This window comes from Nelumbo nucifera, chromosome 8 (genome assembly GCF_055504915.1).
Source record: "Nelumbo nucifera cultivar China Antique chromosome 8, China Antique-T2T, whole genome shotgun sequence".
NCBI lineage: Eukaryota > Viridiplantae > Streptophyta > Magnoliopsida > Proteales > Nelumbonaceae > Nelumbo > Nelumbo nucifera.
The window spans coordinates 3,456,588-3,479,161 of NC_142656.1; the positions used below are offsets into that span (position 1 = coordinate 3,456,588).

General features: G+C 38.4%; 1 protein-coding gene across 1 annotated transcript; it reads left to right on the top strand.

Annotated features, from left to right (window-relative positions):
- Positions 1-1,081: 1,081 nt before the first annotated feature.
- Positions 1,082-21,449, top strand: LOC104600604 (developmentally-regulated G protein 2-like). The gene is made up of 12 exons (XM_010263652.3): positions 1,082-1,271; positions 2,709-2,799; positions 3,024-3,091; positions 7,263-7,339; positions 7,684-7,864; positions 8,104-8,160; positions 9,650-9,724; positions 17,425-17,544; positions 18,801-18,971; positions 19,690-19,803; positions 19,913-20,083; positions 20,975-21,449. Exons 2-12 carry the CDS (start codon positions 2,730-2,732, stop codon positions 21,068-21,070), a joined length of 1,200 nt encoding a protein of 399 aa, XP_010261954.1. The 5' UTR covers positions 1,082-1,271; positions 2,709-2,729; the 3' UTR covers positions 21,071-21,449.
- The last annotated feature ends 1,125 nt before the right edge of the window (positions 21,450-22,574 follow it).

Consider the following 22,574-nt stretch of genomic DNA (forward strand, 5'->3'; position numbering starts at 1 on the left):
GGCTTTCTTAACCTAAGGAGTATGGACTATCTATATCTATATCTATACAAATATATTAAGCTGAAATGTGTATGTAAGAATGTCTGAGGATGAGGAAAATGGAAACTAACAGTATTTTTTGCCTTTTTTATATAAATTACAAAAATGCTACTCTCTACCAACTTTTTCTTTTGTTTTGTTTTGTTTTTTTTCTTTTAAATTACAAGAATGCCACTCTCTCTCTCTCTCCAATTGAGGGAGACTTTAGCTCAGCATCTCGGTTACTAGGGGACTACAATCAAAGGTAGTTGAGTTCGAGTCGAGCCAAGCTGAGCTCGAACTTCTGAGCTCAAGCTCAAGTCTCTAATTCGAATCGAGTTCGAGCTAGACGACACCTCAACCACTAAGAGAGACCTCGGCTCGACACCTCGGTCACTAAGGGAGATCTCGGCTCAACACCTCGATAGTTGAGGGAAACCTCAGCTCGGCACCTTATCAACTAAGGGAGACCTTAGCTTGACACCTCGTCTGCTAGGGAAACCTTAGTTTGACACTTTAACAACTGAGGGAAACCTCAATTTGGCACCTCAGCAATTGAGCGAGATCTCAGCTTGACACCTTAACTTCTTGAAAGACCTGCAATCAAAAGTAACCGAGCTCAAATTTCCGAGCTTTTGACTCAAGTCTTTAATTTGAATGGAACATAATGATTTATGAGCTAGTATACTCATAATATACAAATTACAAATACTCAAGTATCATTATCATTCCAGGCTAGAAATTGGGCCTAGGCCCTAGCGATGGTCACTCCTGGCCCTGGGCTGGCTAGATAAGTTTGGCTGCTTTTGAAGTTTCGTACGCATGACACGTTAGCGTGGGTTTGGGGTAAAAGAGTAATTATAATTAATATTTTGAATTAAAAAGACAAATCAAGAATAGGTTGGTTAACGTGTCTTGTGTAGAAGACTGTTTTCTCCCATGTAATGGGAGCTTTATGAGTTTATGGGTTTATCCAAATCAAAACATTTGATCAGTGGGATGTAGAATTACGTGGACGGTGGATGATGTAAAGACTACCTTTCTCACTGTAGATTCGGAGTATTACATTTAGATGCATCCGTACAGGTCTCCACTCCAGATTCCAGAGTTCTACCTTGGGGCTGTTTCGAGAACTTTGCGTTCCGGCCGTACCATTGCTAAATCGGGTATATTCCGACGAGCAGCTGAGGGAGTTCCAGCAAACGCGTAGTTCCATCGATATATAGAGAGAGATATACACTGAAGACCAAAAGGTATTTTAAACCTCGTCCTTCGTTTTCCCCATTATCCCGCTTTGATAAATTTCGATTTCGACTAATTATAGTAACTTTCCATTTGGATTTTATCGATCTAACATGGTTCAAATTAGTATTACTATGTTGTTTCGTAATCAAAGCGCGAAATCCAACTTGATATTTTTGACGAATTATGATGTTTATAGGTGCTCAAAATACTTCTGCTTTTAATAATTATGATTCAAAAGCCTCAAGTTAACTACTGAAAGGGAAGCTTTTTTTTTGGTAGAATATCAAAGTTCTAATTGCATGATATGAAATTACTGGTTCTATCACTTTAAAAGAGGTAACATATAGCGGATAATGATAAGGGATGAACATAATTCATGGTTTTATATGTTTATACATAAGTAAGAAAATATATACAGGATGTTCTAGAGGAATATGGGGGATATGCTGTCTGCGTTTGTCCAAAAGGAAAAAAAAATAATAAAAGGAAAATGAAAAAAAAAGAGAAATCCTATCTAGCCGTCTAGGTCAAGTAATGTAAATGGAGGAAGCCAGGTTATTGACATGAACCTCTCAATCAGGTTTCAATCTTCTGGGCATGAATGCACTCAAGAAATACAACCTATCTTAATGTACATCCAATGTCTGATGTGTACAACTTTTTTGGACATTCTATTATAATTTATAGTAGAAGCTTCAGTTCTGAACTCCTATTGCTCTGACATTTTTGGTTGTGTTCCATCTAATAGAAGGGTCTTGTGTCATTGAGGTTAATGCGGCATAGGTACTTCATTATTTCTTCACTCAGAACAACTTACATGATGCCATGCTCTTGTTTTTTGAGGTTGCTGAAGATTTACCAGTCTGACACTAGAGGTTTTTGTCTGTGTCAAAAAGACAGATTGTCATATCTTAACAGTTAAAATGTCTTACGAAATATTTGAGTGGTAATCATTAAAGAGCTTGTATCATGTATCAACCATTTTAGTATTTCACTAGTTATTGGAGCTTAGTTTCTTTTGCTTCTTACTATGTTGTTAATATACAAATAATCTAGATGCATCTGATAAAATTTGACCAAAGTTTATCCATATGACCAAAGATACTATCATCTGAAACAGATATACATTGACTTATCCTATGGTCAAACTCCTTAATGCCTTTACTTTGGGTTATCTTTTTGATCAGCTAATCAGATATTGATTCAAGAAATTTGTACCTTCTACTTTCAATCTAGGGTCATATCCTTTGAATTAATCATTTGTTCATTATGATCCTTGTTTATCTTCTGACCCAAATAAGCAGCTTTTATTTTGATATCTTGCATATACTGTTTTCTTGATGTTTATGTTTATAATATTTGTGTGGATATCTCCACTTGTTTGACATGTTTGATTCCATGCTGTTACATAAGTGAAAAATTTAATAAACTTTCTCTATTGGCAGGCATATCTAGGAAGTAGGAAAATGGGTATCATAGAAAAGATAAAAGAAATTGAAGCCGAAATGGCACGGACACAGAAAAACAAAGCAACAGGTTCTTCTCTTGATCCTCCCTGAAAAATTCTCCCTATGCAATTTTGATCTTGCTCAAAGCTCTATTCCAATGCATTTAATATGCCAGATGCATTTGCATTAGATAAATTTCTATAGTTTTCATGCATAATGGACTTCTTCATGGTCTTTCCAATTACTCTATTTTTTCCACTAAGTTGCTCTCTCTAGTACTGAGGCATATGATTGATTTCATTCAATACACAGAATACCACCTTGGACAACTCAAGGCAAAAATTGCAAAGTTAAGGACACAATTGTTGGAGCCTCCAAAGGTGTTCAGATCTCTTTTCCTTTAATTTTATGGTTTATCTTCACTTACATGACTAGATATTATTTTTCATTTTTTATATTCATTTAATTTTTCGTTTTGATTGAGAAGTTCCACTTCATTAAAAAATAGAAAGAATAAAAGAATTAGAAAAGAACCAACCAGGAGGTGTTTAATACAGGTAATTTATGAAGGCAAGGGCTCCTTGTATAACTCAGCCTTTTGATTACCATATATGATCATTTCAGATGCATTCTGATTATCCTTTGATCCATTTATTGAAAAGGGAAAGAAGCCATTAAATAAGAAATCAAGTCTTTGTATTCTGTACCAATGAAAATTTTGGCTTATGGTTATTTGAAATTTGGTTAATTTGAGTCTTTTAAAAGTTATTTCTAATTAGTTAATGCCTTAATATTAGGGTTAGTTATCTTAGAGGGTCATAATAGTTTGAAGTATGATGTTATTTTCTTGCAGTCCAAGCTTAAGGGGTCAAAATTTGTCCACTTGACTTGATTCTGGTGTCTAATGACATGTTTTTTTAATTACCTATCGGATGAGATCAAGATGAAATCTGATGAGTTTTGTCAAAGCCATAGACATCTTAGTAATAGGGTGTAAATTTGTGATGGAATTAGAAAGTTTCTATTTTTAGGTTTATCATAGCATTATCTTTTGTTTATTTAGTTTTAGTATGATTAATGATGTGTTATGAGAGTTGTTTTAGGAGTTGGAGTCCATATATAACTGCTCCTATATGTTATATATAGGTTCCATTGAATTAAATGCAACTTTCTATTGGACATAGAGATCTGGGGAACTAACTGTAAGAAGCAAAGGGTAAAAACAAGGGATTGATGGCAAGGGCTAGCCTAGAAAATGGGGTATATATATTTTCATCATTAATCATATGATTTGCCTCCTTTCACGTTGGAAAGCCCACTACCTGATCTGGAAGTTGTAGGACCCCCAATAAGAGGATTGGCACCTGAATTACCTTCTTTCCTCTTATTGCTTCTCCATATCTACTTGAGTCAGTATCAAAGGGCCATTTAAGAATTGGAACTAGGAGATTTGAAGGAATTATCACCTTCATAATGGGTTGAAACATCTCTAAACATAAATTTTCATTCATTAAAAGGTTTTGGGATATTACCTCAAGTTTACATGTGAAAATTTGTTATTTGTATATGCATGTGTATGTAGACATGGATATCACTATCTAAGGTAACTAGGAAACTATTTGACATTGACATTTCAAAATGGCTATTCTTCTTGTGTCAGGCATGCATTTTATATTTATTTTACTTGATAATTTAACACATCTTTGTCTTGGATGCAATGAACATCGAGAGTTATAATAATTTTGTTTTTTGAAAAAGGAAACTATTATATTCAGAAAGGGAAAAGGGGGGGGGATGTACAAACAAAACATACAAGACAGCCCAACTAAAGATCTCCCCAGTTAAGGGGGCAAAGTGTCTGCACTATACAATAAAATTCTATCCACCCCAGATTTAGTCAAAAGATCCACAGTTGAGTTCAGCTCCCTTGGAATCCATCTAAATTCGCAAAACATTGAGAGTTATAATAATTAGGTGGGTTGGAATTATTCCATAACACTGAAGCTACCAATAAAGATTTTAGACTTTTGAGTTGGAAACTATGGACCTTTGTCTGAATAATGCGGAGTTACCAACAGGGTGCACACCGGATCCACCGGCACAAAGTAGAGAACTTAACCATCCACAAATTTGAACCATGCCTCTGCATTGCAAGGGATGCCTTATGATCAACTTGACTATGAGTAGATAGATATTTTATGAGTTAAATGATAAAAATTCACAATGGATGAATCAGTTTCATGACTTTCATCTTTAACCTAACAGTAACATACCTTCTGTTAAATCAACCGGCCAGGTTATTTAAGTTTATCTTTATCACAGATATGGACTTTTGACTGACTAAGCCAAAGTTACTAATTTGGTGCATACCAGACCCACCGACACAATATTAGAGACCTTAGCCATATATCCACAAGTTCGAATCAATGCCTCCTCATTACAAGGGATGCATTATGACCAACTTGACTACGAGTAGACAGGTATTCTATGAGGTAATTAATAAAAAATCACAATAGATGAATCAGTGTTATCTTTGACCTAATAATAACATCTTTTGTTAAATCAACCAAGTGGGCTATTTAAGTTTATCTTCGTCACAGATGCTATAAACATTGACATTGACGGTTATAATAATTGGGTGGACTGGAATCACCCCATAACTAAGGAGCTACCGATAGAAATGTCAGACTTTTGAGTTGGAAATTATGGACCTTTTCATGATTAAGGTGAAGTTATGGATAGGGTGCAATCGGACCCAGTGCCTTCTCATTGTAAGAGATCTTTTATGAGCATCTTGACTATGAGTATATTAATACTCTATAAGGTAAATAATAAAAAATAACATCAGATGAATCAGTTTCATACTCGATCTAACAGTAGCATATCTTCTGTTAAACACCTAGCTAGGCTATTTTAAGTTTATCTTCATTACATATGCTATGAACATTGAGGGTTGTAATAATTAGGTGGGCTGGAATCAGCCAATAATTCTGATGCTACCATCAGTGGTGTCACTTTTATGTTGGAAATTATGGACCCTTTTCTGACTAAGGTGCAGTTACCAATAGTATAGACTCACCAATACAATGTAGAGAGCTTAACCATATATCCACAAGTTTGAACCCGTGCCTCCTCATTGCAAAGGATGCTTTATGACCAACTTGACTACAAGTAAATAGGTTCTTTATTGGGTAAATATAAAAAATCACAATAGATGAACCACTTTTATCCTTGACCCAACGGAAATATATCTTCTGTTAAATAAACCAGTTAGGCTATTTAAGATTATCATTGATACAGAATACAGATGCTATGAATATTAAGGGTTATAATAATGTGGCGGACTAGAATCAACCCATAACTATCAATAGAGATGTTAGACTTTTGAGTTGGAAATTATGGACCTTTTTCTGATTAAGGTGAAGCTACCAACACTGTCACATTGTAGATAGCTTAACCATATGTCCACGAGTTTGAAACCTGTGCCTCTTCTATTCAATTTAATGTTGTTCACATTGATTTATGCTTCTAGATTAAATTTGTTTTCTTTCCCAACAATTATTCACTATTCTTGTAACATAAAAATGTTATTAAAACTAAATTTAAAAGCTATAGTAATATAATTACATGTTACTATTTGTAGGTGTGTTTGCATGTACATAACTCAATTCAGCTATAATCCCAATTATTTGGGGTTGGCTACATGACAGCTACACGAGCTACCCCTCCATTATGCTCTATCAAGAAGACAAGAACCGAACTCTTGCTTATTTATCACTGCAACTGGGTTGCTAGTGCAGCATGTTGTCATCCAGAGAATGCCCTAGCATTTTGCAAAATGATTCAAGGTTTGTATTCATATTGGATTGGGTAAAGATTTTTATTTTCGTTGCCAACCTGACACAACCCTCCCTTATTTAGGCTTGGGTTTCAATGCCTTGATGGCTTGACTTATGTTAGATTCTGACAGCTTTACCTGTATCCATGCAACGTAGCTAACAAGTTTGGAATAAGCTAGGATCACCAAATAGAAACAACATACCATGCTTCCTCTCTCACACAAGTATGATTTAGATAAATCCAATAAATGAACTGTTGTGGAAAAAGTAGAAGTTTCTTACCACCATGAACCTGCAAAAAATTTCTTAAAGAGAGGGATTTAGGATCTAGCAATTCTGGGCCTGAGGTTGATGTAACCTAGCTGTACCCTTAAAAAGTCTCCTTCGCCCTGCCTGTTTAGTATTGCAAAATCTGGATAACCCGTGTGGGACCTACAGTATTCTTTTCGAGGCTCCTGTGGTGTGGGCAGCAGTTTGTTTAGGCCTTTATGTTGCTTCCTTCTTTTGTTAGTTTGCAAAAAATGTACAATAGTTAGTGCAATCACTTTATATGCTTTTAGTGTTGATATTTTTTATTTTTCTTTTCCTAAATAAGTGTTACAATTCTTGAGTGATTTTTGGATGGTGCTTTTTCTAACATCCTGCATATTGTGATTCATTCATTAATATTCTGTCATTTGGCTTTTATTGCTATTGAAATTTTGTGAACCAGGGATCTAGTGGAGCTGGGGAAGGTTTTGAAGTTACAAAATTTGGCCATGGACGTGTTGCTCTCATAGGATTTCCAAGGTCTGTCACCTCATTGGAATTAACAATGTGGACATATCAGTCAAATTTCACTTTTAATGGCCACCTGTTCTGCCCTCACTTTGTTGGTTTGAAGGTTTATGAGCATGGGTGGAAAAGTATTTCATGTGAAAAATTTTCTATCATTCTATATCGTAGTAATAAACCTACAAGGCAACAACTGGCCACCCTTTGTAGTGTGATAAAATAGTATGCATCAATATTTCTATTAGTAGCATTCATTTCTTTTTGTTTTTTCTTTGGTCATTAATAAGTTGAAGTTTTGTTAGAGAGACGTGTCATAGTAAATAGATGATGGATTTTGTTGAATGTCTCTTTGGTGGTAGTGTGGGGAAGTCGACACTTCTGACATTGTTAACGGGAACTCATTCAGAAGCTGCATCGTATGAATTTACAACACTTACCTGCATTCCTGGGATTATACATTACAATGATACTAAAATTCAGCTGCTTGACCTTCCTGGAATAATTGAAGGGGCTTCTGAAGGCAAGGGACGGGGTAGGCAGGTAAGCCACCTATAACGTTTCTTCTGTTCTGTGCTTTTGTATTATTATTTCTTTATCCAATAATATTGTCATCATGAGTACATCAAAGAAAGAACTTATGCCCATTATTTTTCTAATTTCATTTCTAAAAAAGGGTAGAGTTGATTGTTGAAGGTAGTGATCAGGGGCAGTGGGTGTTGTTACAATTTGTTATATTTGCCAAATGAAACAGAAGGATGAATCCATGGTATATTTCTCAGGTCATTGCGGTTTCCAAGTCATCAGACATTGTATTAATGGTCCTTGATGCCTCAAAAGTGAGTTTCCATTTTGTACTTGTAGTGCTTTTGATACTACTGCTAGTACATGAACTGAAGTTTATACCTGTTTTTTTACTGCCTATTTTTACCTTTTCTCAACTAAGATGGCTGTGGATAGTTGTTATGACAGTTTCTATTTGCTGTTGTTATTGTTGTTTTTTGTTGTTATATTGATCTAGGAGGGGCAAAGGACATGGAGGGGGTGAATCCTGCCCCCAATAATTGTTTTCTTTTCCAGGGGCTTGGTTTTGGTAGGGTGGATTTTTCTAGTCGGTGCACAGCCTGGAAAGTTGAAGTGGTCCTTGGTGTTTTGGTTATATTTCAGTGGTTTCTGTACCATTCTGATATGGAGAGAACTTTTTTTGGAGGTATATTTTGCTCATGTTTTTGCTCTTCAGGTTTGGGGTGTATCTGTGCCTGGGTTTTTGTTGTTTGATCGAGGCATTTTAGGCCTCCATCGGGGGGATTTGGGTGTCAAGGGGTATACCTTTATATTGCCCTTATCTTTTTCCCTCTTTGCAAAAACATGTTGCATATATTTTCTGTATTTTATATTCTATAATAAATTATATTATTATTTTTTGATAAATTATATTATTGATGTTCTTGTTGTTGTTTCTCTTTGTTTTGGTGTTGGTTGTAGTGTTAAATTCATTTCTGAGAAACTTTTCAGTGAAAAGTTATTGAAACTTTTTTCGGGAATAGGCCTTTCGGTTCTTTTTTTGAACCTAGTTCTCTTTTTGTATCTTCGAACACAGAATAGATGATGTACAGAAATGGCATGGGCATTGCACAGTTTCTTGTTGCACAAATTTGGCTTTTTGGTGGTTTGGAGTAATACATTACTTACTTTTCTCAAAAGAAAAAAAAAGATCATTTCCAAGATGGCTTCTAATAGTTTTATATGGACTATATAGTCTATATGCTTGATTCTTCACAATTGATTTGTTTTTGCCTTCTTAAAAGAGGAAAAAAAAAAGAATAGGGAAAAACAGAAAAGAAAACTATACACCACAATGCCACATATAACAATAACTATTGAAAACATAACAAAATATATGCTGGTAAATATGTTGAACCAATGAATTTGTAAGGCCTTTTATCTGTCACTCTCTTTCCTGCTTATTTTTAATATTTCAGATGTTTGGTCCAGATGTTGCCATGTTTGGCTGAATTTGCATTTTTTTATGTGAATTTAACATTTTGGTTGAAAAGATTAAGATTTATAGAAGTTCAACTGCAACCTTGGAAGCTTTATGATCCAACAAGCCTTCATTTCAGCTGCTGAAGAAAAAAAATATGTATTGCCAAAGTATAAATTATATCATTAACCATTTACACATTCATTATTGGCAACTTGGTTGATGTATGAATTGCCTGTTATATGATGGTATTTTTTGAGTCCTTTTAATTTATCCAAATATTTTCTTTGCTAGTGTTTTCATCTTACCCCACCCTTACTAATTTTGATTGTAACATGTGCTAGAGTGAGGGTCATCGGCAAATATTGACTAGAGAGCTGGAAGCTGTAGGCCTGCGTTTGAACAAGAGACCTCCTCAAGTAAGACTATCCCTTCAAGTTTTTCCCCTGACAGTATGCTCACATTATTATATAATTGCTTTTCTGGGATATTCAGTAATCTCCAGTATTTAGGCTTCATAGATTTCTTTTTTTTTTTTTGATAATTGAAATGATTTTATAAAACAGCAATAGACAATAGTACAAAGTCCTCAAGGAAAGGTACAAGTTGCAACCTCTCCGGGCTAGTTAAGTACATATTTCCAAATTAATAACAACTTACATAGAAGCACAAAAAAGATCTTCCCTAGAAACCCCCTGTTCGGCTAAAGCATCAGCCAAAGAATTAGCAGACCTACTAACCCGTTTTACCTCAACTCTCATATTACTAATTAACCACTTTACTTTTTTGATGAGATCTTTGTAGCCCCAAATGGTGGTATCCAAGTTTAGGTGCCACCTGGTTACCACCTAAGAGTCCCCTTCAACTAGGAGATGCTCCACCCCAAGCTGGTTGGCGATCTGAATTCCTTGTACTGCAACAAGGATTTCTGCCCTTGTGGAATCCCCCACTCCCACCGGTCCTGAGAGTAGGGAAATTATGTTGCTGTCCTTATTTCTCAGGATACCCCCTATACCTGAAAGCCCGGGGTTGCCTTGGCTACTTCCATCAAAGTTCAGCTTGATGACACCTTCCAAAGGCGGAATCCATTCTGACAGAATTCTATCATTCTTTGTTGAAGTGTTAGCTATTACTAGCCAATTTCTCCACAAATCATCAAAGGAGAAGTCATCAAAGATATCCACAGTTTTCAGCCAATGGATTGCTCTTGTTAGGATACAATCCTTCATTTCATCTAACCCTCTTTCCTTCTCTAAGAAAATTCTTGCATTCCTTTCCTCCCAAAGAGTCCACAGAGTGGCTGCCCTGACACATTTCCACATGACCTTACCTCTTCTAGTGTGCCAAACAAAGACAGATGGCTTGAATAACAATCTTAAATCAGAAGGCAAAGACCACCTACCTCCAAATAAACAAAGGCTCCACCTCCATATAGTTGTAGCAAAGGAACAAGAGATCAGCAAATGGACATAGTCCTCATTCTCGGCCTTACACAAGGAACACCAATTTGGGGAAAGACAAAGTGAGGGTCTCTTTTTCTGTAAGTTTTCCAAAGTATTGATCTTCCCATAGAAGACTTCCCAGCAGAATATAGCAATTTTTGGGGGAATAGGTCACGCCCAAACTTCTTTGACAGGGAATCCTTGGGAAAAGGGGTTAGAACTGAGGGATTTTAGAAAAGAAGAGCAAGTAAAAGTACCTTTTGGAAGAGGAGTCCAAACCCTTTGATCAGAAGAAGTGGGGTCCAAGCAAACGGATTCTAGTAAATGAATTAGCTCAATAACACAATTTGACTCACCATCCCTTAACCCTCTACAAAATCCAAAGTCCCAGTTTAAAGATAAGGGGTTTAACGGGCTCGGGAGAAAAGTTGCAATTGGCTCATGTTTGTGAAGGGAAATGGAATAGAGCGAGGGGAAACAATCTTTGAGGGGTTGAGTACCCACCCAAATATCCTCCTAGAACAGAATAGCATTACCAGAACAAGCATCATACCTGATGAATCTGAGGAAGCGAGGGAGAATACCATGTATAGCCTTCCAAGGTGTAGTAAGGGTAGCTCGGCGAGATATCTCGGAATCTCAACCATTTCCTGCACAACCATGAATGCTTGCCCCCACCTCATGCCATAATCTCTCTCTCTCTCTCTCTCTCTTTCGGGGCCATCTCCATAGCCACTTCCCAAGAAGGGCTACATTCTTCAGCACTATGTTCCCTATCCCTAAACCCCCTTCTTCCTTTGGTTTGTTAACTATCTCCCATCTGATCAAGTGATCCTTTTTCACCTCTTCTGGTTCCCGTAGAAAGTCCCTCATTCTCTTCTCCAATTTCTTAGCCTCCCTTGGAGGAATCTTGAACACAAAAAGGAAGTAGGTTGGAAGGTTGGCAAGTGTAGCCTTAATTAAAGTCAGCCTACCCCCTATTGAAATGTAATTCTTTTTCCAAGCCACCAAGCACTTATCAAATTTCTCCACAATAGGGGCCCATAAACTACTTTCTTTAGGGTTGGCTCCTAAGGGTAGCCCTAAGTATGTCAAAGGCCAAGAAGAAATATTGCAACCTAAGCATTTTGCAATGGATTCAATCTCCCTATTCTCCAAGTTTACTCCAACCACACAACTTTTATCAAAATTTACCTTCAAGTTGGAGACCCTCTCAAAAGTGCTTATTAAAATCTTAAGGTTCTCCACTTTGCTCAACTCAATCCCTTCACAGAAAATAACAATATCATCAGCAAACTGAAGGTGAGTTACTGGAATGCCTCTGCTCCCTATTCTCCATCCCTTTATTTGGCCCTCCTCATTTGCTTTGGAAATCATCCTACTAAAGACATCAACAACAAGTGTAAAGAGGAAAGGGGAGAGTGGATCCCCTTGTCTTAAGCCTCTATTGGTTGGAAAAAAGTCCTTAACCACCCCATTCACCAACACTGAATAACGACAAGAGTTTAAGCATCCTCTTATCCAATTACACCATTTATCCCCAAATCCACGTCTTCTCGACATCTCCAGCAGGAAATTCCAATCCACTAAGTCATAGGCTTTCTCCAAGTCTAGTTTGCAAACAAAGCCTTTCCTGCCCAATCTCCTTAACTCTTCCACACTCTCGTTTGCAATAAGGATCTGATCTGTAATTTGTCTATCCTATATAAAGGCTCCTTGTGCTTGACTAACGAGAGAGGGGAGAACTACTTTGATCCTCCTAGAGAGCACTTTAGCCAGAATCTTATAGATGCTTGTCACCAGGTTAATTGGCCGAAAATCTTTGGAGTGTTTGGCATCATTCTTTTTGGGAATTAAGCTATAAAGGTGGCATTGATCCCAGGACTCAAAATTTTTAATCCTCAAATTCTCTAAATACTCCAATTAAGTCTTCTTTGACTATATCCCAACAATCCTGATAAAATGCCATTGTAAATCCGTTAGGACCCGGTGCCTTAGCCCTATCCATAGAAAAAACAGCTTGTTTAATTTCCTCTTCCTCAATCATTCTTTCTAGCCATCCCTTATCTGTTTGGTTCAAAGTTGGCCAATTCTCCTCCCCTACTATTAACCGATTCTCTAAGGGTCTTTGAAAGATGGATTTGAAGTGATCCACAATCCTACTGGCAATCTCCTCTTGAGAGGTTATCTCCACACCATCAACCTCAAGCTTTAGTATCAAATTTTTCCTCCTCCCATTAGCCAAATCATGAAAAAATTTGGTATTCCCATCCCCTTCCTTGATCCACTTATGTCTGGATTTTTGTCTCCAAGAGATCTCCTCCCTCAACAAAGTCTCCTCTAACTCCTTTTTCAGTTTCCTCCTCATTTCTCTGTCTTGCTCATCCATCATCCCTTGGGATTCTTTTGCATCTAACTCCTTAATCTGAACCAATAATCTAGCTTTTACCTCCTCCACTCTTCCAAATTGAACCTTATTCCATTCTTTTATTTTGCCTCTCAACCTTTTTAATTTTTTGTGAAATCTAACCCCATCCCATTTCACTTCTCTCAACTCTTCACTCCACCATTCCTTAACCTTAGGCAAGAAGTCTGGGTGTGTCAGCCACATATTTTCAAACCTGAATGGTCTAGGTCTATTACCAAGAGGTTCTTGTCCTACTTCTATAGGGTAGCGATCAGAGGTTATCCTAGGTAGGGCCTTAGCCACCAAACCTCTCCAGTGGCTCGCCCAACCCTCATTAAATAGGAATTTGTCAAGCTTTGAGCAGATCGGGTTTTCTTGGAAGTTAGACCAAGTGTAGGTAGCCTGTAGTAGAGGAAGCTCCCGTAACTCACAGGAATTTATGAAGTCATTGAACTTCCTCATACTAGTTGTAATGGCTTGCCTAGGATTATTTGACTCATTTGTGAATCTTATTGCATTAAAATCACCCCAAACACCAAGCACCTTCCCACAAACCTTGAATCCCATGAAGCTCCTCCCAGAACTCATTCCTCTCTCTGTGATTATTTGGACCATACACATTTGTTAGCACCCAAGTAAATCCATCTTCCACCATTCTGAATTTTAGGGATACAGTGAAGTTTCCTATTAGCTCCTCTACTGGTTCTCCGAAGTCCTCCCTCCACAAAGTTACCATTCCCCCCGAGTCTCCCCACGACGGAGCTGAGCACCATCTTACCCCTCTTATTTTCCAGATCTCCTTGACCCACCTTCTATCCAGTTCAACTAATTTTGTCTCCTGCAACATCACAACATCAGGTCTTTCTCTTCTAAGTGGCTCCTTAATCGATCTCCTTTTTCTGGCACTACCCAAACCCCTTACATTCCAGCTTATTATCTTCATTACCTCTCAAGAATTTAGCCCTCCAGTAAAGTGTTCCTTCATTTAGAACCCTTCTTTCTTTCCCCTCTACCACTGAACTCGATATCCCCTTCGATGTCCATTATTAGTCTCTCTACTTCAGACTGTTTCTTCTTTTTCCTACCCTTGTTTCCCACTGACTTCCTATTCTGCCCTTTATTTCCTAATTCCTGCTCCAATCTATTGGTTCTTGCCTCTGATTCAGGGTTTTTTGGAGCCACCTCTATCATTTCCTCCTTTTGTTTATATTCCTCCAGCAGGGCACAAATCTGCTCCCAAATCCATTCTAACTCCTCTTGTTTCCTTTCTAACAACCCAACTCTCTTCTCTGATCGGACTCCATCATTATCAATGGCCACTTCCCTACTACCAGTTGGTTGGTCTGGTCGGGATTCCAAGACATCTGTTATAGGCAGAGAACCCAAGTTAGTATCTAAAACCAAATGGACAGGCTTACCTGGAATTAGCATAGATGGTTGCATGTGGACCGACTGCTGGGTATCAATTCTTGGAGTCAGGACTAGGCCCTTCCCCTTTTCCAGACTCAGCTGTGGAAGCGGACTAGGTACAACCAATACTTCCTCACTCTCTACAGTCAAAGAATCTTCACTTCTCTTTCCCTCTGCGTGAATCCTTAGGTAAGGCTCCAAGTTTGATTCCTGTCTCTCTGGCCTGATGTCCTGACTAGGCTGCACATATGGGATGGACTCGTTTATTGGCTGGGATGCACTCTGCCTTACCTCTTTCAGTGTTCCCAACTCCACCTGTCTTTTGTATAGCATACCCAGTTTGGGAAAGATCTGTTCTCCGCTGCTAAGGCTCACTCTTCTTTGCGTTTTGATAGTGCCAGAATCTTGCGGATCTGTCTCCTCCTCTAGGAATAATAGTTCAGTGTTTAGTCTACCCTCTTCCAATATATCTCTTGGCTTTGGGAGGTCGATACTTCCCAAGCTAGCGGTTTCTTCAAAATCTGAAACGGAATCAGCAAGTTCTTCATCGTCTGTCAATCTTTCCGAATTAGAGTCGAAGACCTCACTGCTCTTCACACTCCTGGGGTTACGACGATCCTGTACCTTATGCGGAAACTTCTTCGAGGGTCTCCACTATAACGAGCTGGAGACCTTCGCTGAACTATCTTCTTCATCTAAGTAATCACTGTCTTCAACAAGGTCTAGATCCTGCCGTTTTATGCTTCTAGGGTTCCACCTATCCAGGGATAAATGGTTTACCTTCTTGGTCGGAATCCATTGTAGTGATGAAGTGGCCGAATCTGCAACTGGCGCGCAGATATGAGAGGAGGAACTAAAAGGAGAAGAAATAGATGATTTTTACCATCTATTGGAGGCTCCCCCTTCCCAAACACGTGTAACTTAAGTGAGTCACGTGCCCTCTTTAAGTGAGGCTTGATTTAGGCCGACTTATGTTGAGGACACGACCCACCCTTGGTTTCTTTAACAGGCCCAACAATTTTTTGAGGCCCACGCGTGCTTACTTGCATTGGAACGTGAGGCTTTATCACTTCACACGCAGTGCCTGGGACACCTGGCTCAAGTTCACCCTTTTTTGGTTTGAACTGGTCTGAAACCTTTAATCTTCCTTCATAACTTGAATTTAAAACCTCCTTCTTGCCGCCTTTAACCATCTGAGCATAAGATTTACTGCACTCCCTTCTGATAGCTTGCACTCCACGTAGTTAACCACCCATCTGCCCCTTCTCTTTAAAGTCTCCAGTTTTTGCTTACCCAAATCGATGAAAGACTGATCAACCTTTGAGATTACCAATCTCCTTGTTCCACATAGGGCATCTTCTTCTACCTTCTCATCCCCTTCCTTGTGAGCCTCCCTCCACAGTGTAGCTTCTATGGAGGAGGCCAGCCAAACTGAGTAGAAGCAACCTTCCACGTTTATCTCCACTTTTCTGGGTATGTCTTCTGGTTTCACTCCGTTCAATAGAAGAGCTGCTGATCGAAGGTCCCCCCAAAAGGCTCTGGCAAGATTACCACCACATAACAGTGCAATGGATGCAGCCACTTCCTGTTTCCACAAATGAAAGGGCAGACCAAGAACTCGTACCACCACCCCGTCCTCAGTGAAGAACTCTTTAGAGTTAGATGAAAAGTTTCACTTAGAGATTGTAATCACACCATATTCAGATTGAAAACTGATAGCTGAGAGCTCTAACTTATCTTCAGTCAGATCAAGCACCGCTTTACTGTTCTCAAAAGGTGTTAGAATAAACATCCCTTTTAACTTCAGCTGTAATACGAGCAGGTCTGCAACTCTCCTCCAGTTGCTAACCGGATTTTTAACTTGAACGACATATTTATCTTCCCATTCTTCTCTCCTGGAATAGCCAACCAGCCTGTTCTGTCCAAAGGCTAGTAGCTCTTGGACCTGGTCTTCATTTTCAGTTGAAAGTTTGATGGTTTTACCATTCTCCTTCAGTAGATCCAAACGCAAGGTTTCCAGGTGGTGGTTAAACTCTTCCAGTATTCCATTGATTTTCTTCCATCCAAGTCCCTGTCTACCTTCAGGAAAGCAGACTAGTTGCCTCCTTCCTTTCCCGAAATATTCAGAAAGAGCTAAGTAACCCCCTTTACTGTTTCTTCTGCATTCTACAACATACCTCTTCCCTTCTTGAGTTCTCCATTCCTTCCAGTTTCTTTGTTTACCTTTGAGGCATGCTTCATTCACATACTCCCTGAACCATTTAATCACTTCCATACCTTGAAACAGCACTGTGGCCTTCTTCCCTTCCCTAATCTTCAAGCTTGCCCGTCCTTTGTTTTTCAGTTCTTCAAGCAGAAACTCCTTGGCTTCAAACTTCAGCATTCTCCTCCATCGTCCTGCAGTCACAAACCCATCCATAGTGCCTCCTTGTCAGTTTCAGGGCTTTCCAACAGAAGAAAATGGATCAGGCTTCATAGATTTCTTATAAATTAATATTATTAATTTGATTTGTAACTTTTTATTTCTTGTAAAAAAAAGTCTACTTAGTCATTATGTTTGTACTAGATCTCAGATTGGTAGAACCTTGCAATCTGTTAAATGATTCCTGGATGTGTTTGATGTTGGAGATAATACATGTATTTTTTTTTTCTTTCTTTCTTTTGATTCCTTCTTCATTCTTTATTCTAATTTTCCTTTTCTGTATGTGGCATGTGTGTCTGCCCTTGGGGAGGGGACTTGTAAGGGACAATGAACCTACACATGATTAGGCAACTGATCAAAGTATTTGACTCTTGCCGGCAAAAGAATATTATATCAATGTCTACCTTTTAAGCTCTTTGTGTTCCATTTGACTTGCAGATATACTTCAAGAAGAAAAAGACGGGGGGCATTTCTTTCAACAGCACAGTTCTTCTGACTCATGTGGATGAGAAGCTTTGCTATCAAATTCTACATGAGTACAAGATACATAATGCAGAGGTACCTTTTACTTACAACCCTGTTATATCTGTTTGTGCAGATATTCAGAGAAATGACTTGCAGGAAAATGTTAACCAAATGAAGTAGAAGAAACATAAGGTGGACTAATTGCTTCTTTGGTTTGACCATTACAAAATGAAGTGGAATAGAAGCATATTGATAGGAAAATCATTAAAAAGAAAATAGGTATTATTATGGATTAATTATTTTGTTTGCTTTATTCCTTTTCTCTTTTTTCCCCAACACTGTTAAAGAGAATAGTGGATAGAGAATTGATAGGAAAATCATTAAAAAGAAACGAGGTATTTATATGGATTAATTATTTTGTTTGCCTTATTCCTTTTCTCTTTTTTCTCCAACACTGTTAAAGAGAATAGAGGATAGAAAAAAACTTGTGATATCATTTAAAGAAAATGCAGAAAACTGTATGAAAGGAGGTGAATTATACATGTATAGCACTTAGATATGCCTATGGTTCCTCATGGTTTTTGCCTCTAACAATGGATTGATGACATATAGCCATACAGGGTATTTAATGTTTTGATATCTAGTGCAATCTTTACCAAAAATTTTGTGCTAGAAAACTCCAGTCATATACCCCTTCTAAAACCATTCTTAGCTGAAGTACTGGGAACACCAATTATCTAACCAACCTATGGCATGGCCACATGGGATAAGAAAACACCATTCTTAGCCAAGTACTGGGAACATTGACTGGCTAACCTATTGACATGGGGTAAGCAAAGAAATGTGGGGATTTGCAATGTTGCATGAATCTAAAGAAATTCAAACAAAAAAAAAAAAGAAAAAGAAGGGAAAATCAAGTGAAATAGGAGTCCTTGTTATGGTGTTTCACAAAGCCTTGTTCCAATTATGTAGTTTTGAATTTATCATCTCTTTAATAGTCCTTTTCAAAACTTTTGACAAGAGATCTCCATGCAGTCTTGCATGGCAATTTAGTTGGCCAACCTTTTTGTGTGAACAGTGGTGCAAGGCAAGGTAAAAATAATTAATATAAATGAAAAAGAGTTAGCAGATAGAATCCTGCAGGGACGCTTTGATCCTATTATAGCTAAGATGGCAATATTCTGAACTTTTACATGAGATTATTTGCATCTAATTCTTCTATGATTTTCTTTCGCATGCTATTTCTAACCCTAATATCTTAATATGCTTTATCAGTATGATATCATGTGATATTTTACTGCATACCTCAAAGAATAAGTTATGTTCCATGCTGAATAATTTTCTTCTAGGTATTATTCCGTGAGGATGCAACTGTTGATGATCTCATAGATGTCATTGAGGGGAATCGTAAATACATGAAGTGTATATATGTCTACAACAAGATAGATGTTATTGGTGTTGATGACGTGGACAAACTAGCACGGCAGCCAAATTCTGTTGTCATTAGCTGCAATTTGAAGGCAAGTTCTGCATTTCTACTTTCTTTTTCCTATGAATGAGAAACTGATGAATCAAATGTTGGTTTCAATGTGGAACCTTTTTGATGGCTGAGTTGATTATAGGGGTGCAACTTGGGCAGGCTTAGGTACCCAACTTGCGCCCCTAGTTGATTATGACAGGTCCTAGTTGACTCCATTATATAATTTTTTTTCAGTTACCAGACAAGTTGGTTATGCAAATGGTGTGTTAGGGTTTGTCCCTATACATATATGAATTGTATCTTCTCCCGATTCAAAAGAACTATTTTGACTCTGGAAGTGCCTATTGGAGTCCAGAACAGTTTTAAGAGAACCTGTGATCCATATAGAATTTCCACTTTAAGTGCATTACTTCTTAAGCGTAGAGATGCAGCAGTTTCTAGCTAATATTTATTGTATTTGTTTATTTCTTATCTCTTTTCATTTGCTGTTTATACTGTTTTATACTGGTACACAGGTGGCATGGTATTATGGTCATTGTACATATATTAAAGAATCATAGTATAAGAACTAATAGTGTGGGGCAGCAGCCTTTTTCCGTTTTTCCTGCTCCCCTTTTCTTTCTTTCTGTTTCCTGTTGTTTCTCTTATATTCTATTTCTTTTCTGTTTTCTTTGATTCCTTTTATCAGCAAAGGGATATTCTTCTGTTATGTCTTTGTCAAGTTGAAGCATTAACATGAATGTTTGTTCCGGTTACAGCTGAATTTGGACAGACTGCTTGCAAAGATGTGGGAGGAAATGGGGCTTGTAAGAATTTATACAAAGCCACAGGGGCAACAACCTGATTTCACAGATCCAGTGGTTCTCTCTGTGGTAAGTCGCACATTCTTCCATCTTTCCCTGTATATGCTACCTAGGGCACATATATTTATGCTTGGATTTTTTTCCTATTGACTTGGGTTATTGTGCTGCCTAATTTTAGGACAGAGGTGGCTGCACTGTAGAGGACTTCTGTAATCACATACACAGGAATCTGGTGAAGGATGTAAAGTACGTGCTGGTCTGGGGAACAAGTGCAAGGCACTACCCACAGCATTGTGGTCTTGCTCATGTTCTCCATGATGAGGATGTAGTCCAGATTGTGAAGAAAAAGGTACAGAAACTGGTTATTGTTAGTGGAGCTCCTGTTTTGTGTTTATTCTTTCAGTTCCATTGGGAGCAAATTGCTTCATCTTGACGTTGCAACCTTAGTCTACCCTAGTTTCTGCCACATGGGGAGATTGTATGGCTAATTCAAACCATCCATCGTATTGGGACCCTTTTGATTGGCTATGTGTTCTCCAGTCAACATCAGTCCTATACTCCATTTCTTGGATCTTTCCTGGGTGGCCTAACCTTGAAAGTATCTTTCTTGCTTTCTTCCTTCTTTTTTTAATTCAAGAAAACCACAAAGAATGGCTTAGTTCAGTGGCTTTTAGGCTGAATGGGAATGGAGGAAGGAACATGTGGTGCTCTTTTGATTGGCTATGTGTTCTCCAGTCAACATCAGTCCTATACTCCATTTCTTGGATCTTTCCTGGGTGGCCTATCCTCGAAAGTATCTTTCTTGCTTTCTTCCTTCTTTTTTTTTTTTTTTTTTTTTTTTAAATTCAAGAAAACCACAAAGAAAGACTTAGTTAAGTGGCTTTTAGGCTGAATGGGAGTGGAGAAAGGAACATGTGGTGCTCTTTTGGTCTGTCATTTATGCTACAATGTGCAGGGCCGGTCTCTACTGGTCAACATGCTATTGATGCAGTAAAGTTATGCAGGATAGAGTGATACACATACAAGTCATATGGGGTAAAGAGGTTGACTGCATTGTGGTGTGAAAAACAGATCATAATAGTTATTCTATTTAGAACTTAAAGAAGCTGTTGGACTGGGAACATGTTTTGGTTAGAAGTTTCACAATTTGCCCTACCTAACCGTTTTTATGTGGCTTTTCATTTTTATGCACCCTATGGGAAATCAAGGGAAGCTAATATTTGCACAATATATTCTTCAGGAGAAGGAAGATGGGGGGAGAGGTCGGTTCAAGTCACATTCAACAGCCCCGGCCCGAATATCTGACAGAGAAAAGAAGGCCCCGTTGAAGACATGAGTACGTCAACAAGATGTGCAAATTGGGATTTTTTCTCCAGCATTTTGCTTGGCGTCAAAGAATGAGTGGTTAAGAGTATAATTTATTTGCAAGTCATGTTGCATTATGAAATTATTTGGTATGCTTCATGCTGTCCATCTTGAAATGAACATCATTCAAACAGGTTCATGTCAGGTTCGCCATTCATTCTTTTGTTAGGATATTCATCTAAACTTTTACGAATTATTGTTTGGGGGGGTGCCAATCTGGTAACTATATTCTACATTTCTATTATGTAAACCTTCAAGGACTGCTCCACATGTTGTCGACCCTCACAGAAGTATTATCTGGGTAAGTACTTCATATTTCAAGAGCGTCAGTTCTACTTTTTAGCTAGTAAGAGGATTTGCATGTTGTTTTATTAGCAAGAAGCCTACAGGGCTGGAACTAAAACAACCGATATCATTATGAGCAATGCCAGCCATAGGGTAAGGCAATTCACTTGCAGACAACGCTATGCAAATGTCGTTGTAACCGACTTGTTCTACTTTTTTTATCGTTTTAAAGTCAAGGCGCCGAGCGGGGTGACTGTAAACGAACGCCCACAAAATTATCCTGGATAAATTTGTACTGAAGGCTGCATTTGGTAGAGGTGTAAAATCGAACTGGGGTAAACTTTACACCCTGGTTCGATTTTGCAGGCATTTGGTAAACATGTAATTTTACATCGAAAATCAGTGTAAAATTATATTTTACAGTTGAATTACATCGATAATCGATGTAATAACATCTCTCTCCTCCTTCTCTTCTTCTTTCTTCCTCCCATCCAGTCAAGCACTCTCAGCTCGGCATTATCCACGTTGGCAGGTGTAACCCTGTAGCCCACATGTACCCAACCAGAACAGCAGTGCGAACAAGTTCAAAGCTGCCGAAGTGATGGCAACGCCGGCTACCCCTAATTGGAGGTGATACACCAAGAGGAAGCCTGGGTACGAGGAAGATCACCCTGGCCAATGACACTAAGGTGAGTGGGTGGGTTAATCCCTGCGCTCGGAGATAAATGCGGACTGAATGCAGGAAGGAATTGGTGAGGAGGTCCGGAAGAGAATAGAAGATAGCTCTGAGCGAGAATTGTGATTTCAAGATCCTGGTGTAAACAAAGAAGCAACTTGGACATGCTGAGCCAGAGAAGAGAGATGGGAATTGAGGAGAAGAGTAGAAAAATTACAGAGCGATGAAGGGTAAGGGCCAGAAACTTGGGATGCTGAGCTCCAAATGCTTGCACACATAGAGGTTCCATGCCCAGTGCTAGACCGGAAAGGACAGAGTGACCGGTGATATTGGCGAAGGCTATGGCAAGGGAGCCAGCAGCAAGTTGTATATCACCGAGGTGGCCCAGGAAGAGCATGGAGAGGATAGAGCGTGAGTTGAGGAGGACAGGATGAGACTTGTTCAGTGTAGAGACGATGTCTCTATGGACGCTTGCCAGATATACTTGTATGCCGATGGTTTTATACCGTTTTGC